This window comes from Phytophthora sojae (genome assembly GCF_000149755.1).
Source record: "Phytophthora sojae unplaced genomic scaffold PHYSOscaffold_14, whole genome shotgun sequence".
Taxonomy (NCBI): Eukaryota; Oomycota; class Peronosporomycetes; order Peronosporales; family Peronosporaceae; genus Phytophthora; species Phytophthora sojae.
Window position 1 is genome coordinate 734,665 of NW_009258128.1, and position 13,513 is coordinate 748,177.

Consider the following 13,513-nt stretch of genomic DNA (forward strand, 5'->3'; position numbering starts at 1 on the left):
CCTCCATCGTGATCGACAAAGATTTCGTTGAGTGGAGGGTGCTGAAAACACTATTTCCTGCTGCGAAAGTTTTACTTTGTCAATTCCATGCCATTTTGTACTGGAAGAAGGTGATGCAGCGGGCCCCATACAAGCTGAAGGTGTCTGAACGCGACGAGTTACTCAACCTGATGATAAAAACGCTGTACAGGTACGCAACAGGTTCTATTTATGATTCTTGTGGTAACGCTAACTTTGGAAAAACAAACCATATGCAGCTCCACAGAGACAGGTTACGATTCTAGTTACGGTGCATTGAAGCAATACTGCGAAGACAACAAGAAACAAGCTTTATTCTCGTACTTTGAAAAGAGCTGGGATTCGTGTCGAGACATGTGGGCGAACTTTGCTCGCAGCAAATTTTTCACGGCTGGGAATACTACAACGAACAGGATCGAGTCAAACTGGAATCAAGTGAAAATACTGTTGGGGCACAAGACACGAATTGACAAGACTATTGCGGGCTTGGTGCAGCATCAAATCATGATAACTCAGCAGATCGGGTTCGTCATCGCGCAGCACCATTCGACATCGCCCGTTCCTAAAACCATACCGATGTTTCTCCGGACGGTAGCAACTCCACTGTACCCTGACATCTTCGAGAAAGTGAGAAAAGAGTGGGAACGATTTGTGAACTTCATGGCAGATGCGACTTGTGAGCCTACAGCGTCGAGTCCTTCACAATGGAAAATTTATTGCGGGAATCAAACCTTTCGCTGTCACGATGTGGAGTGGACGTGTACTTGTCTATTTTATAGCAGTCACCATTTACCATGTCGTCATCTTATGCGCTTAGCACGCGAGGGGCATGGCATCAAACTGCTTCCAGCTATGGCTATTCATGATCGGTGGAGTACGTACCAGACCTTGGAAGTGAAAAACGAATTGACGGCTGCAGCGGAAATGTTACAGCCAATTGTGCAGATGTCCAAGTTAAGGTTGCCGAAAGTAAAGTTGCCGAACGACACTGGGGCTGAACCAGAACAACCACTTTACGCTGCGGGGGGTAACGCTTCGCCAACCAAAGCTAGGAAGCAAGTTGCGTACGTACGGCTACGGCGAGGTGAACGGGCAAACCAGGTTGTGTTGTCTTCAGCTGAAAAATACGCATACGCAAAAGCGATGCTGGAACCGCTATTGGAACACCTGTCAGATTTGTCTAGTGCAGACTTCTACCAAGAGCTAAGTGCCTGGAAGGAAACGATCGACATAGGGCTCAACCGTGTCAACCCTGCCCCCCAACCGAGTTCTACAGAATCTGCTGAAGATAGCAAGCAAGAAGAAGATGTATCTGAACCTGTCTCAGACTCCATTCTGGACCCCGTGGAGGCAATGGGGACTATGACGCTCATGGACGCATTGGAAAGCAGCCCCATGACCATTAGTTATGGCGATTACGAGTCCGACGAAAGTATGATACCGACACAACGCACACACCTTTCGCAGTCATCTCCAATTCGCCCCCCATCGACGAGAAATCTCATGACAGCTGCGGAATGAGTAGCTGTGACAAGGTTTCAAGCTCTACGAAGCCTGACGCAGAGTCGCGCGTGCGCCAGGTCGATGTCGTTAGAGTTCCTAAGCCACCAAGCCAAGCAAAGTCAAGGTCAACTCCGAAACAGCTGAGGCAAACTACGATCAGTCTCAAAGCCGACCGTCTTGCTGTTCACAAGTACCCCACTGAACTTGCCGTGACTTTGGATCAGTTCCTGATTTGGGCCAGAAACACCTCAAATCTGAAGCGCGTGATGGAGATGCTGTCGAAGTATCCTGTTCAGCTGGAGGATGCCTATCTAAGAGCTCGGAAGATTGATTGTCATTGGGAAATTGTACGACCTGCGGACTACATGCACACATTTGTAATTCCACAAGACCTCGCCCTATCAATGCAGGCAGCAACGACTACTACCCGGAAGGAGAAGCAGCCAATTGTACTGGATGAAAAGGCCAAGAAGCAAGGACTCGTTCTCGACGTCGTCTTGACGATTGATCCAAAACTGTGGGAATTTAGCGGGTATGGTTGCTTTAGCGATATGGTTGCTTTAATAGGGTTGCTTTAACATGCTTATGTTTCTAGACAATATGTAGGTGCTCTAACAGGATTCTACGCGATCAAGGCGAAGTGTACCTCATGGTCGAAGGACCGAAAGTGGCTGGAGCAAGATTGGCGTAAAGTTGACTCCATCGTGGATCTTTTCGCTGTGGAGACAGCAACTGCAGGACTACCGCGTGATGCTGTTCCCGAGCGGCACCAAGGTCTAGCGAACGAAATTATCTCAAAGTTTACTTCAAGTCGGCTACGCACTGAATTTGTGACGCTCTCCAACAAAGTCCTGATCAGCTTTGACAACATCGTGGGAGGGATCTGTCGTGGATGGCTAAATGATAGCCCTGTTGACTTTTGCTTGGAGACCCTTGCGAGATCGGTGGGGAAGTGCCATGTACTGTCATCACTGACATGGGCTATCGGATGGCCAAGTCTCCCTAAGACAGCACTTGCAGCAACGAATTTTATTATCCACCCCGTTAATCTGCACGCAGACCACTGGGGGCTAATTATCCTTCGCCTACACTACACGGCAAAAACAAGCAAGCTTCGGGTGCATGTTTACATGTACGAGCCGCTCATTGATGATGACTATCACCATGAAATGGAAATCGTGTGGACTGGAATTCCGAAAGACAAAGAAAATGAAGGAAAGGAGGGGCTTCGTGGCTATGTGGAGCGGTGGCACAAGGCTTCTGACCCCCGTGGCCATCTTTTCTTCGATCCGATTGAGTGGATCTGTGCCCCTCAACAACCTGATTTTGCTAGCTGTGGTGTGATGGTAGTAGCCCAAGCCCACAGCTATCTTACGGGGAACTTGCAGATGCAACTTTCTAGAATTTCCAAGAACGACGTCAAGGTGATGCGATTGAAAATGCTGTGGGTCATCATGTGTTACTCCCAAGAACGTCATCTCTGTGAACGCGACGTCGCTAAAGCTAGCCAGATTCATCAGCAGCTACAGAACCAGCTCTGAGAAACACCACAGTCTGTATTTACCTTTAAATACAGAGTCTATGCTGCATTAGTCTTTCATTTTTCGCACCACCAGCTCCAGTAGAACACCGAGGGAAACAGCGTCGTCCTCTGCGGTGAGACCACCTTGGTCGGCCCCTTCATCGCCCAAGACGGCTGCTAACGCATAGCTGTTCTCTTCGCGATCTTCGACGGGGGCTTGGATTTGTAGCTGCGCTGCCAGAAGCTTTTCCAGATGCTCGGTAAGCTCATCCAGCTTCTTCTTGAGGAGTGCAATCTCGGCGATTCTCGCGCGCACCAGCTCATGTGCCAGCGATTTCTTCTCCATTTTTGCTGTCGCTCAAAATCTGCTAAGTGTTGAAAATGTGGGACACATATTGACATGTGTTTCACGTATTGCTGTGTATAGAACATCAGTTAGACGCCACCACGACGTGTCTAAATTTAGAGATATGTAACAAGACCATGACGAGGGCGACGTGTTCCTGTCATTTACGCGTCATTTAAAATAAATTACCGGGTGCCAGCTGGTTTTAGGGTTGCTTTAGGCCTTGTGGTTGCTTTAATTTCTGTCGTGTTGTCGTCATATGGTTGCTATAACGCCATTCGGGCGGCCCAGCTCAACCCGGTGCATGGCAATGACGCCCCGAGTCGGCGTCACTACGGCCGCGGCCGAGGCGGTTTTCCATGGAGATTCGCCAGCTGGCCGGCCGACTGGGTGACCCGAAGCGCGGCGCGCGCCATGCCGGCAGCGCCTGTCATAACTGTCCCAAGGCCCATGCTTGCTTTGTGGCGAGTTGGCCTGCAGGTGCACTCGTGGTGATAATGCTGCCGGCGCTGCGCAGTGTAGTACGTGCACGATACGATATCGATGGTCGACACTGCAGTGTTCATGGGCAAAAGCGGATACAGTATTCCGGGCCGCATGGCAAAGCGCGGTGAAAAGTTTGCAGGTCGCGCTGATCGACAGGCGGGCCCCTGCTTGAAAACAGGTGCGATAGCTGCCGAAGATCCCGGCGCGAGGCGCGCCGACACTTCCATTTGCCGCGCAGTCTACAAGACGGACGAGCGCGAGCAGATCTATCGCAGAAACATGTGGGCCAAAAAGGCAAGTTGCTGTTGTCCACGCGCTGGATGGGGAGGCAAAGGCGTTCGTAACGGGGGCCTCCACGTCGTAAACACCTCCTCGGTGTGGTGCCTCAGTGTGCGAGGCTCATTTCGGGGAGGCCGAACATGGGTTTGTTTGATTTGCGGCACTCCAGCCAGGCCTTCGGCTAACGGATCAGCAGATTCTTGGCGCGGGAGCGCAATGCGGCCGGAGAATTAAGGATCCGCTGCGTGTGTGCACCTTCGGCCACGTGTGAGGTCGCCGGCGCCACCGCACTGCAGTGCATGGCGGGGAGGCCAGTGCGATGAATCATCGGATGCCGTGGCCCGCGTAGCAGATCTCGCGCGCGCTATTGGGGACTTGTTCAAACGCCACGACGGATTGCGGTGCAGGTTGACCGCAAGTTGGCACTGAGCTGAGTTGAAGAGGTCTGGGCTGCAAGCTGACCACTTGAGGGCTGAACGCGTACCTAAGCCTACGAAGAGCACAATCAACCGTCATATCTTGGAGCGGGAGGACGCATGGCACACCGCACCTCGGCCCACTTGACTTGGTCGGCGCCACGTGCCCTGCCTGGATCTCGCCATGCGGCTCGTTGAAGCGTGACCGCCAGCTCTCTGCTGCTGCTGCTGCGATCCCACCACCGACCACCCGAACTGCTGCTCGGGCGGCAAGCGACGCATGTCGCCGAGGTGCAGGAGACACGGCCGGCAGCATTCCAGGCAAACATACGCGCTGCAATTGTACCAGTCTGGACCAGATCGGCTCAATCATGTTCGTCTTCACTCGAGCGCCACACGGAATCGATGCGGCGCCGCGAAAGCAGGAGGGCAACATAGCGCTCCACAAGCTGTAGGCATCGCTCGTTCGTGTAAAACAATGCCTGGCTCAAAGTGGACGTACGGTGCACACCGACATCCGCCAAAGAATAAGATGCAGAGCGGTGGACGTGCAGAGTTTTGTTGCATGATGTCAACAACGCCCACGCCACCGACAGAGACGCTGCCAACGGCACCGTGCATTTGCACGTCGAACAGCTCAAGGTCGAGGCCGCAGGTAAGCAAACCTCGGATCTCCTGACTCCGTACATGTGGGCGGACCTCGATCAGGTCGTAAACTCAAATGCGTTCGTCAATCCATGGCACTATATAATGCTGCATCAACTCAGCCAGAGGTATCGATGGCAATTCCTTCACGCTGCCTGGTTTAGCTTCTATTCCTTACACTTGCTTAGAGAAGGCTTACATTTTCTAGCTCCGGTCAAGAAGACCTTACGTCTTGGACCCGCCTACGGTGGTCAACATGCACATTCAAGCACACTAAAGTATTGTTGTGGGCGTGTGGGCTGTAATTGGCTCCTTGCAACACGGTGGTAGTTTGCGAAGGGTTCCTATCATGAACAACCGCTTGTTATGTGCAGCCAATAGCAGTATGGTTGGCCATGGAGGAGGACGCAACAACTGTGGCAGATTTGACTGCACGCGCGCGGGATTCGCGCTCGAGATAGAGACAAACAGTGACGGAAGGATCAGGCCAGCGTGCTGGACTTGGGTATGCTGTCGATCATTAGATATCAGCCCCTCAGGATAGACATCAGCTCCTTCTTCTTCTTCGACACACTACATGGCACTTCCGTCCGAACGGTCCACTTCGCGAATGAGCAGCCCCACTGTTGGCGGCGCACCGCTCCCAACTGCCAGCCAACCGTTATGTTCCTTTCGAACAGCATACAGCATATACCGGTATAGCACCGACTGTCGGTATATACCGGTACTCCCTTTGAGGCGCCGCAATTGTTCACATTGAGGGCGGCCGACGCTCCTGCGAGGCGCGGTACCGGTTTCCGACTCGCGACGGACGGCGCGAGCACCTCGTTGTAGCGCCTTAGAAGGGGTGCCAGTTGCAATCGTCAAGTATGGCGGGGACGTCGGCCTTGGCGCTGTCGCCGCCCGTGGTGCTGCCCTCGGGCTGCGACTCCATCGACCGGCTGCTGGCCGGCGGCTTCCGCTCCGGCATCATGACGGAGGTCTGCGGCGAGGCGTCGGCCGGCAAGACACAGCTGTGTCTGCAGCTGCTGCTGCAGTGCTGTCTGCCGCGCTCGCTCGGGGGCCTGCAGGGCACGGCCTGCTACATCTGCACGGAGGGCGTGGGCTCCGTCAAGCGCCTGCACGACCTGGCGCAGGTGTACGCGCGGCGCTACGGGGCTGCGCTGAGCGTCGGCGCCAAGCGCAAGCGCGGTGAAGAGGCTCCGAAGATCACGGGCAGCGACTTCCTGGACGGCATCTTCGTCGAGCAGCTCTACACGGTGGATGACCTCATGGACCTGCTGGTCGGTGGTCTGGTGCTGCAAAACTGTTGCCATTGATGGAGAAGAAGGTGAGGCTGACGCTTAATGGTTGTTGCTGCAGCAAGCGCGACTTCCGGGGCTGTTGGCGGAGCAGAACACCAAGCTCGTGGTGCTGGACTCGGTGGCGGCCGTGTTCCGACTGGAGTCCACGTCCTCCGTCAAGGTGCGTTAGGCGCATTATCTACCTACGTACCTACCCGCTGTTGCAGCTATAAGTGGCTAACCGTTGTTGGTCTATGTTGCTTGCCTATTGGCAGGAGGCGGCGGAGCGCTCGCGCGCCATGTTCCACCTGGCCAACTGCATGCGCATCCTGAGCGACCAGTACGGCGTGGTCTTCGTGGTGACGAACCAAGTGACGGGCGACTTCGACCCTCGCTCCACCGGCAACGCGCTGCGTCCGGCGCTCGGTCTCTCGTGGTCGCACTGCGTCAACCAGCGGTGCGTAACCAGAAGTTCCCTGTCAAACCCTGCAAGTGTTGCCACTCACTCTCTGACTGATGCAATGCAAATGCAACCAGCCTCATGATCACGAGGCAGACAGACTCGAACCGACGCCGGCTGGAGGTGGCCTTCTCGCCGCACCTGCCGGCGGAGAATTGCGACTTCCAGGTCACGAGTGAGGGCGTGCGACCGGCGGACTGAGGTTGAGGTGAGCCAAGTTGCAGTGCGCGCTGATTGGCGGGAAATCGAAGGGGTGCGATTGTGAGTGACAGATCTTCAAGGCCGTTTTCGCGCGCGTTTCTGGCAAATGTGACTCGGTCTCACTATGGCCCGGTCGGCTTCAACTCGCTCGCTTCCGTTTTCGAAGACCGAAACCCCTCGAAGGACCTCCTGCAAGATGCCGTGGCAACTTCGCGCACACACAAAAGATTTATCTGCCGCAGGCAACAAGTGTCTGACCGGACTCTCGCCCACGCCGCCGGGAGTAGCCTACCTAAGGAGCCATGGTCGCCACCAAGCAGCCGCGCCACCACGCCTCGGCGTCTCCGCCCAGCAGCAACAACAACGCCTTCGACGGCTGCGAGATCCGCAGCGGCATGTCCGTGCAGGTAGGCAACCTGGTTAATACCACCTAAATGGCGACGTGTCTCACGATTTAGGTGTATCTAACCTCCGTTTGCATTTGCACTTGCAGGACCTCAAACACCTCACGGCGCAGCGCCAGCGTCTTGAGTTCTGGGCGCGCAACTCGCCCCGCCAGATGGCGGTGGCCGCCGACTTCACGTACGCGTCGTCCCCGTCCTCCACGTCCACGTGCTCGTCGTCGCTGTCGGCGTCTCCGCCGCGCAAGCTCAGCGACGGCGGCAACTACTCGCCGGCGTACGGCTACGTGCCCCCTCCCAGTCGCCGCGGCTTCGCGTCCGACAAGATGTTCGTCACTTGCGGGGGGCAGGTCGTGTCCTTCATGGAAGGGGTCGTGAACGCCCCCCTGGGGGACTTCCAGCTGGACAATTGAAAGAAACAGGGGCAAAAGGAGAGAGATGGAGGAGTCTGTATACTATGGATGTGCATGCAGTTAAGTTTTTAGGTGAAGTTTCCCGCCCCCTTTGAAAGCAACAAATGAAATTATGCCGACAGTTTGTTTTGTGAGATGAAGGAATTTGTTGCCGGTTAGAGATTTTGTTGCATGTGTTGCTTATGGTTGTTGCCGGAGTTAGCGAGTGTATCGATGGATGCCAACGGATGGGTGGGTTTGCCACTGGTGTTGCTTCTCCGGGATGGTAGGCGGGTAATACTCCACCCTGCCTCCATTCACGATGTCGTACGAACGTCCGCCGGTGCTTTCGTTGCGTAAATGTTGCGCTCTGAACGGTAATACAGGGTCACGTTAGTTTAGGCTAGTGTTAAAAAGCGAAAGGCAAGTTCGAAGCACCTTTGCTGGTTCCAATTGAGCGGAGTCTCGTTGAAAAGTCTGTCGTGGTGCCGTAACCGCGGGTTTGCCTCGCAGTTCTTGCTCTGGTACTCGCGTCGAGAAGCTCCAGTTGCATCGTGACTGTCCATGGATAAAAAGCGGTTAAGTGCATTTTCTCTACTTAGATTTTCACGCGAGGTTACGCTTACCTTAACAGATCCGGCTTATATGCTTCACCTCGGACTCTTGTTGCACTTGACGCATGTTGCTGTGCCCCCAACACGTCCGACGTCGAGTGTCGCTCCTTACTGCAAAAAGAAACTCAACCACATCATCAGTACCTGGTTGACAAGCACCCAGTTTGCCAGGTTATGTATGAGGTGTTAAACGCACATGATCTGGTGTAGTCTGCGGTCGTTCATGTCAGCTCGATGCAGAGCGCGTTTGGCGTGAAGATGGTCCGTCTCAAAGTGCAGTCGCTCTCGTCGTTGCTGTGGGGTCATGATACCTTCACTCAACATCACGGATCCGGGTACAACCCGGTGCTCAATCTCCGCAGCATGAGCGAAAGTTTCCTTCTTGGCCAACAACGGAGCGGTAAATCCATCTTGATCCTTTGGACTACATGTAGATGTAGATACAAGTAAGTTAGGCTGGTTAGAGTGAAAGTTTACCACGTGAAAAGTTTTTTTTCCTTCTTTTTCGTTACCGGACGGTGACATCGCTCATTTGCAGGCCGCTGGGCACCACTGCAACGGGTTTTCCGTCGCCAATTGCGCACTCTCGGAGGTCTTTGGCCAGAACGACGTGCGCTGGAGCTGCCAGTTTGCCAAATGGACGGACGTCGCACTGCTCCCCGTTCCACGAGGTGACTAAAGTCTGCCGCTTGGCGATCGCCATGGGGACGTCACGAGTTGCATTCGCGATACTCGGCGAGTCGATGAGCTTGCGGAGGCGGTCCGGGTTCATGGCCTTGCGCGGCTTCGCTTCGACATCGTGCGCCGTCATTGTCGGCTTCGAGGAGAGGAAGATGCGAGTTCTTCTTGCCACTGTCTCGACTTTTTATAGGCAGAGGAAAAGAGCTTTCAAAATAGTCGGTCGCTATCCTGCTCCGTCCAACCCCGTTAGAGTACAATAGTTACTTCTACGTAGCCCTCAGAACTTCATTGGAGACAGTGCTCGACCAACTTTGTCAATGTGTTCTTTGGCATTTCGGAGTGGTTGGCAGGAATGCTACGAACGAATGCGTTTCCCCCATCCTCGCTAAAGATCGCTTGCGACTGTCGCCTGGCGAGGAAGAAGAAGGGAAGCGCGTGTCATTCTTCGATTCGCGTCGAGCAGCGCAAGACTCTGGTGATCCTGGATCACTGATCCACCACGATGTCCAAGCCGGAAAGCAACCAGGAGTCGTCGTCGTACACTCCGGAGACCATGTCTCCCAAGTCGACAACGTCGTCGACCCCCGAATCCGGCACATCGGACGAGTTTCTTGAGTTCGAAGGCACTACGACCTTCGCTCCCGCCCCGTCACCCACCTACCGCTACTCGATGTCTCTCAAAAGCGGCAAACTTCGCATCTGGCTCGAAAACTGCGAGAGCAAGAAACAGTGGCAAGTAGCTGCAGATACACATTCTCACTAAAATGCTGCGCAGTTCTCTGAAATATTGTTTCTCTCACTTCTACTAGGTGCACGACCAAGTTAAGTCTCGAGGACTACGTGAACGCCTCCAACGCCATCCCCAGCGCTACAGCCTCCGACTACGTGGAGGTAAAAGATTACCTCTTCACGAAACATCGATTTTCATGAAAGCTAACGAACCACTTTATTTTCACTGGTAAAGTATTTCTACGAGCTGCTGGAGGGTGCTCAAGACGACCCGGACCGCGTTCCGACGTCTCAAGGGGGAAGTTTTCCAGTTGGAAGTGACGGTGAACCTCCAAGTGCTGAAGCAGTCGCGTGTTGCGACTTACTCCATCGAGATGGAACCCATTTCTCTGGAACGCATCGATGTTTTGGAGTCCAAGATGCGCGACCTGCAGGATGAAGTCGAGCAGCTCCGCGAGGAGAGCGAGGAGGTCATTGCCAACCACAGCAGGGGGCTGCAAGACCTGGAGGTGTCGGCCAAGCTACTGCAGGAGGACGTGGACGCTCGTGAGACGGAGATCGAAGAGCTCAAGAAGGAGCTCAAGACGCTGACGGCGTCTCAAGACTCGACCTCGACCTTGCAGATGCAAGCCACGACCAAAGTGGCGGACTGGATCTGCTGGAACAACTATGCCGACGGCATCGTCCGCATGAACCTGCCAGGTCTGTACCACGTGACGGCGGTGGTTAACTACAAGTCGAAAAGTGCCAACGCGGCCATCCAGCTCATGAAGGGCGCTGAGTGCATCCAGACGGCTTATTGTGGCTTCACGGAGGGCTACTGCAGCTCCACGACGTTGACGTGCATCACTCGAGTTGAGAAGAGCCAGCAGTTCGCTGTCAAATGCCCCGTCAGTCTCAGTGGCATGAGCTTCCTGACGCTCATTCGACTCGGAAAGTAGCTGTGGTGTTGAAAACCTGGTGCATGTTGTTGTATTCACTACTGGGTAGGCTCACCTCGATCAAAAATGTACTACTCCGTTCTCGTTTTGAAGCTTTGGAAATGCTAGAGTTCGTTCCGTTCTGGTCATATCGTAGACTTCTCGCATACTACATGTAGTACACCAGAATCTACATCTACGAGAGGAGTCCAGTTGAACTCGTAAAAGTATATGCATCGCGTCAGACCACAGGGGCACGACAGTTAGTTCAACCTAGACGTGGGCTGGTCACTCGCTCACGAACATGAGCGCAGGAAGCCAGCACTAAGCGTTTTGAGCTCTCCATACATCTACTACGAAACTGTCTGGAAACTATAACGTTAGTATCCATCCATGCTCTGGGCCACAAGCTTTGACCATCGCAAGCCGAAGCCTTTCGATGGCAGTTCAACGGAACGCGCGAGCCGAACCCGCCTTCGGTTGACGAAAATGTGCATGCAGCACGAGAACACGAGAACAGCTGAGCGTGCGAGGATCCATTATATTGAGGTATTCGTAGTTTAGCTTGTCGTAGCTGTAGATCCCGCAGTGTCGGTGGCTTGCTTTCGTTTCTCGACATCATAAATAATGAGGCATTTCGCTGCAGCGATACTCGTTCTCGGTTGCCCGACAGCACTGGCTTGATGTAGCTGCGGATGAGCTTTGTCGCGATGGTTCTCCTTTCGTAGAAGATTTCGATGCCAGTCAATCTGCTCGAGGCAGAATTGGATGTTGTGTCGTATTGCTGAACCTGTGGAAGCATCAAATGCTTGGCCTGGTCAGCTCAGCTGTAGCGCGCACCTCGACGTTCTGGAGTTTCTCTCGGAGCTTCATAGTCTCCGTGGGTCTGGACGGGGAAGGAAACGTGTCCACGCCCATGGTGAGCTTGGTGAGCCTGGTGCGCCTGGTGTCCTGGGTGAAGTCGGTGGTGGCTATCTCTGCCCACGTAGTGGTGCGGCTCGGGCGTGCTACCAGACGACCAGGAGCCCTGCGAAAGGTTCGCTTGAGTGGACGAGTGGAAGCTCGAGTCCACCGTCCGCGGAGAGAACGACGTCATGAGCGTCACATCCCACTTGTTCTGGTTCAAATGATAGCGCCGGTGGTGCGCGCACCACACACAGTCGGGCGACGAGCACTCCACAAACTCCACTAGCGACCGAGACGGCACCACGATCATCCGCGTGGGCTCGCGCTGCTCGACACGGCGCATGATGTACAGGAACGCCAGACTCAACAGCAGGCCCGGGACGAAGTACTTGACGACACAGAAGCCCTCAAAGCTCAGCGAGGACCACGACTCCCTGAGTCCAGAGACGAACACCGGCACGTCCATGATGATCTGAAGCGTCACTGACGCCGTGAGTAGAGCCATCAGCAGCGTCATCTGCACCACCGACTTCTTCTTCATGTCGTCCGCCATCGCCGCCGACAGCAGTCTCTCTCTCAGCTGCACCGCCACGTAGCACGCCACCACTGCGTCGAAGGCCAGGGTCGAAATATTGATGATCCGGTACGTCAGCAGGAGGGCGTCGGCGTCTTCCGGGTAGTCGTCGATCTTGCTGGGGGAGTCCAACCCGTGGGCGATGACGTGGATCCCCATGACCGTCGTCCATACCAAGTGGAGCGAGTGCAGGAACACGAGCGGGTGCATGGCCGTGAGGCGCTTGGAGCGCTGCAGCTCCTGGGCCGTGACCCGCCCCGCCGTCACGGCGCTGGACCACTGGAAGATCACGGCCGCCGTGCACAGCAGCACCATCGAGTTGGACCACCACAGACACGCCACCCCCGCGGCCAGCACGCTGGAGTTGCACATGCCCAGCCAGAACACGAGCCGCAGCACGCACGACAGCAGCAGAACCTGCGCACAAGCCACCGTACCGTCAGAATATGTCTACAAGAATGAAGAGATCGTTTAGTATTTGCGCGTACGATGTGGAGGAAGATGCGGCGCGGGTGCGAGTTCCAGTAGAGCTGGTGGAAGGCGCGCCAGAGGATGCCGCCCGCCAGCACGACCTCCAGCAGCATGGGCGGCAGCAGCGCCGCGCTCGCGCAGCGCAGCGTCGACGTCGGGTCCAGCCACACCATCCAGTCGGGTCGGCTGCTCAAGCGTCCGGCCGGCACTTTGGATTATCCGCCTGCGACCTGTGCGCTGTGACTGTGCCTGCTTATCGATTGGCGGCGGTGCCCGTCTGCAGCCGAGCGGTTTTTTGTGAATTCCCCTGCGAAGAGAAGACGGGCCCGGCTCCGAGCGATAACGAGGCGCAGGGAGGCGGATGGCCTCGAGCGTGGGGAGGGATAGCGGCGCCTTGGAGCCTGTGCCTGGGTGCTGAGCCGAGTGCGCGGGCGCGCGACTGTCGTGGAATGATGGAGCTGCGACCGTCGAGGGGCGGGCGGTCGACTGTATTTCCCACCGGTGGGTTTTTCGAGCGAGCCGAAAGATTGGATTGGAGATGGCGTTTCGAAAAAGGGAGCACTGCTGCGCCCGACTGACGGGCATACAAAGATCAAGTGAAAATGAATTTTGTGGATATTTTATTATGAGCGTTGGAAGGGGTGAGATTGTAGCGGTAGCGAAGCG

At 55.1% G+C, this 13,513-nt stretch overlaps 7 protein-coding genes across 7 annotated transcripts; 4 read left to right on the top strand and 3 right to left on the bottom strand.

The window, feature by feature from the left end:
• Positions 1-372: 372 nt before the first annotated feature.
• On the top strand, positions 373-969 carry PHYSODRAFT_532403 (hypothetical protein; the record flags this gene model as incomplete). The annotated part of the gene is made up of 2 exons (XM_009539901.1): positions 373-576; positions 643-969. Coding segments are annotated over 2 exons (531 nt in total), but the record flags the coding sequence as incomplete, so codon positions are not given.
• A 956-nt stretch (positions 970-1,925) lies between these two features.
• Positions 1,926-2,762, top strand: PHYSODRAFT_418207 (hypothetical protein; the record flags this gene model as incomplete). Its single annotated transcript, XM_009539902.1, has 2 exons — positions 1,926-2,053; positions 2,117-2,762. Coding segments are annotated over 2 exons (774 nt in total), but the record flags the coding sequence as incomplete, so codon positions are not given.
• Positions 2,763-3,110: 348 nt separating this feature from the next.
• PHYSODRAFT_531353 (hypothetical protein) lies at positions 3,111-3,389 on the bottom strand (the record flags this gene model as incomplete). Its single annotated transcript, XM_009539903.1, has 1 exon — positions 3,111-3,389. The coding sequence occupies one exon, from the start codon at positions 3,387-3,389 to the stop codon at positions 3,111-3,113; it is 279 nt and encodes a 92-aa protein (XP_009538198.1).
• A 4,251-nt stretch (positions 3,390-7,640) lies between these two features.
• Positions 7,641-7,973, top strand: PHYSODRAFT_531566 (hypothetical protein; the record flags this gene model as incomplete). The annotated part of the gene is made up of 1 exon (XM_009539904.1): positions 7,641-7,973. A coding segment is annotated over one exon (333 nt), but the record flags the coding sequence as incomplete, so codon positions are not given.
• Positions 7,974-8,171: 198 nt separating this feature from the next.
• PHYSODRAFT_531985 (hypothetical protein) lies at positions 8,172-9,377 on the bottom strand (the record flags this gene model as incomplete). The annotated part of the gene is made up of 5 exons (XM_009539905.1): positions 8,172-8,322; positions 8,391-8,510; positions 8,579-8,673; positions 8,759-8,983; positions 9,090-9,377. 5 exons carry the CDS (start codon positions 9,375-9,377, stop codon positions 8,172-8,174), a joined length of 879 nt encoding a protein of 292 aa, XP_009538200.1.
• A 372-nt stretch (positions 9,378-9,749) lies between these two features.
• Positions 9,750-10,917, top strand: PHYSODRAFT_246582 (hypothetical protein; the record flags this gene model as incomplete). Its single annotated transcript, XM_009539906.1, has 3 exons — positions 9,750-9,976; positions 10,057-10,138; positions 10,243-10,917. 3 exons carry the CDS (start codon positions 9,750-9,752, stop codon positions 10,915-10,917), a joined length of 984 nt encoding a protein of 327 aa, XP_009538201.1.
• An 802-nt stretch (positions 10,918-11,719) lies between these two features.
• PHYSODRAFT_531845 (hypothetical protein) lies at positions 11,720-12,535 on the bottom strand (the record flags this gene model as incomplete). The annotated part of the gene is made up of 1 exon (XM_009539907.1): positions 11,720-12,535. The coding sequence occupies one exon, from the start codon at positions 12,533-12,535 to the stop codon at positions 11,720-11,722; it is 816 nt and encodes a 271-aa protein (XP_009538202.1).
• Positions 12,536-13,513: the final 978 nt, after the last annotated feature.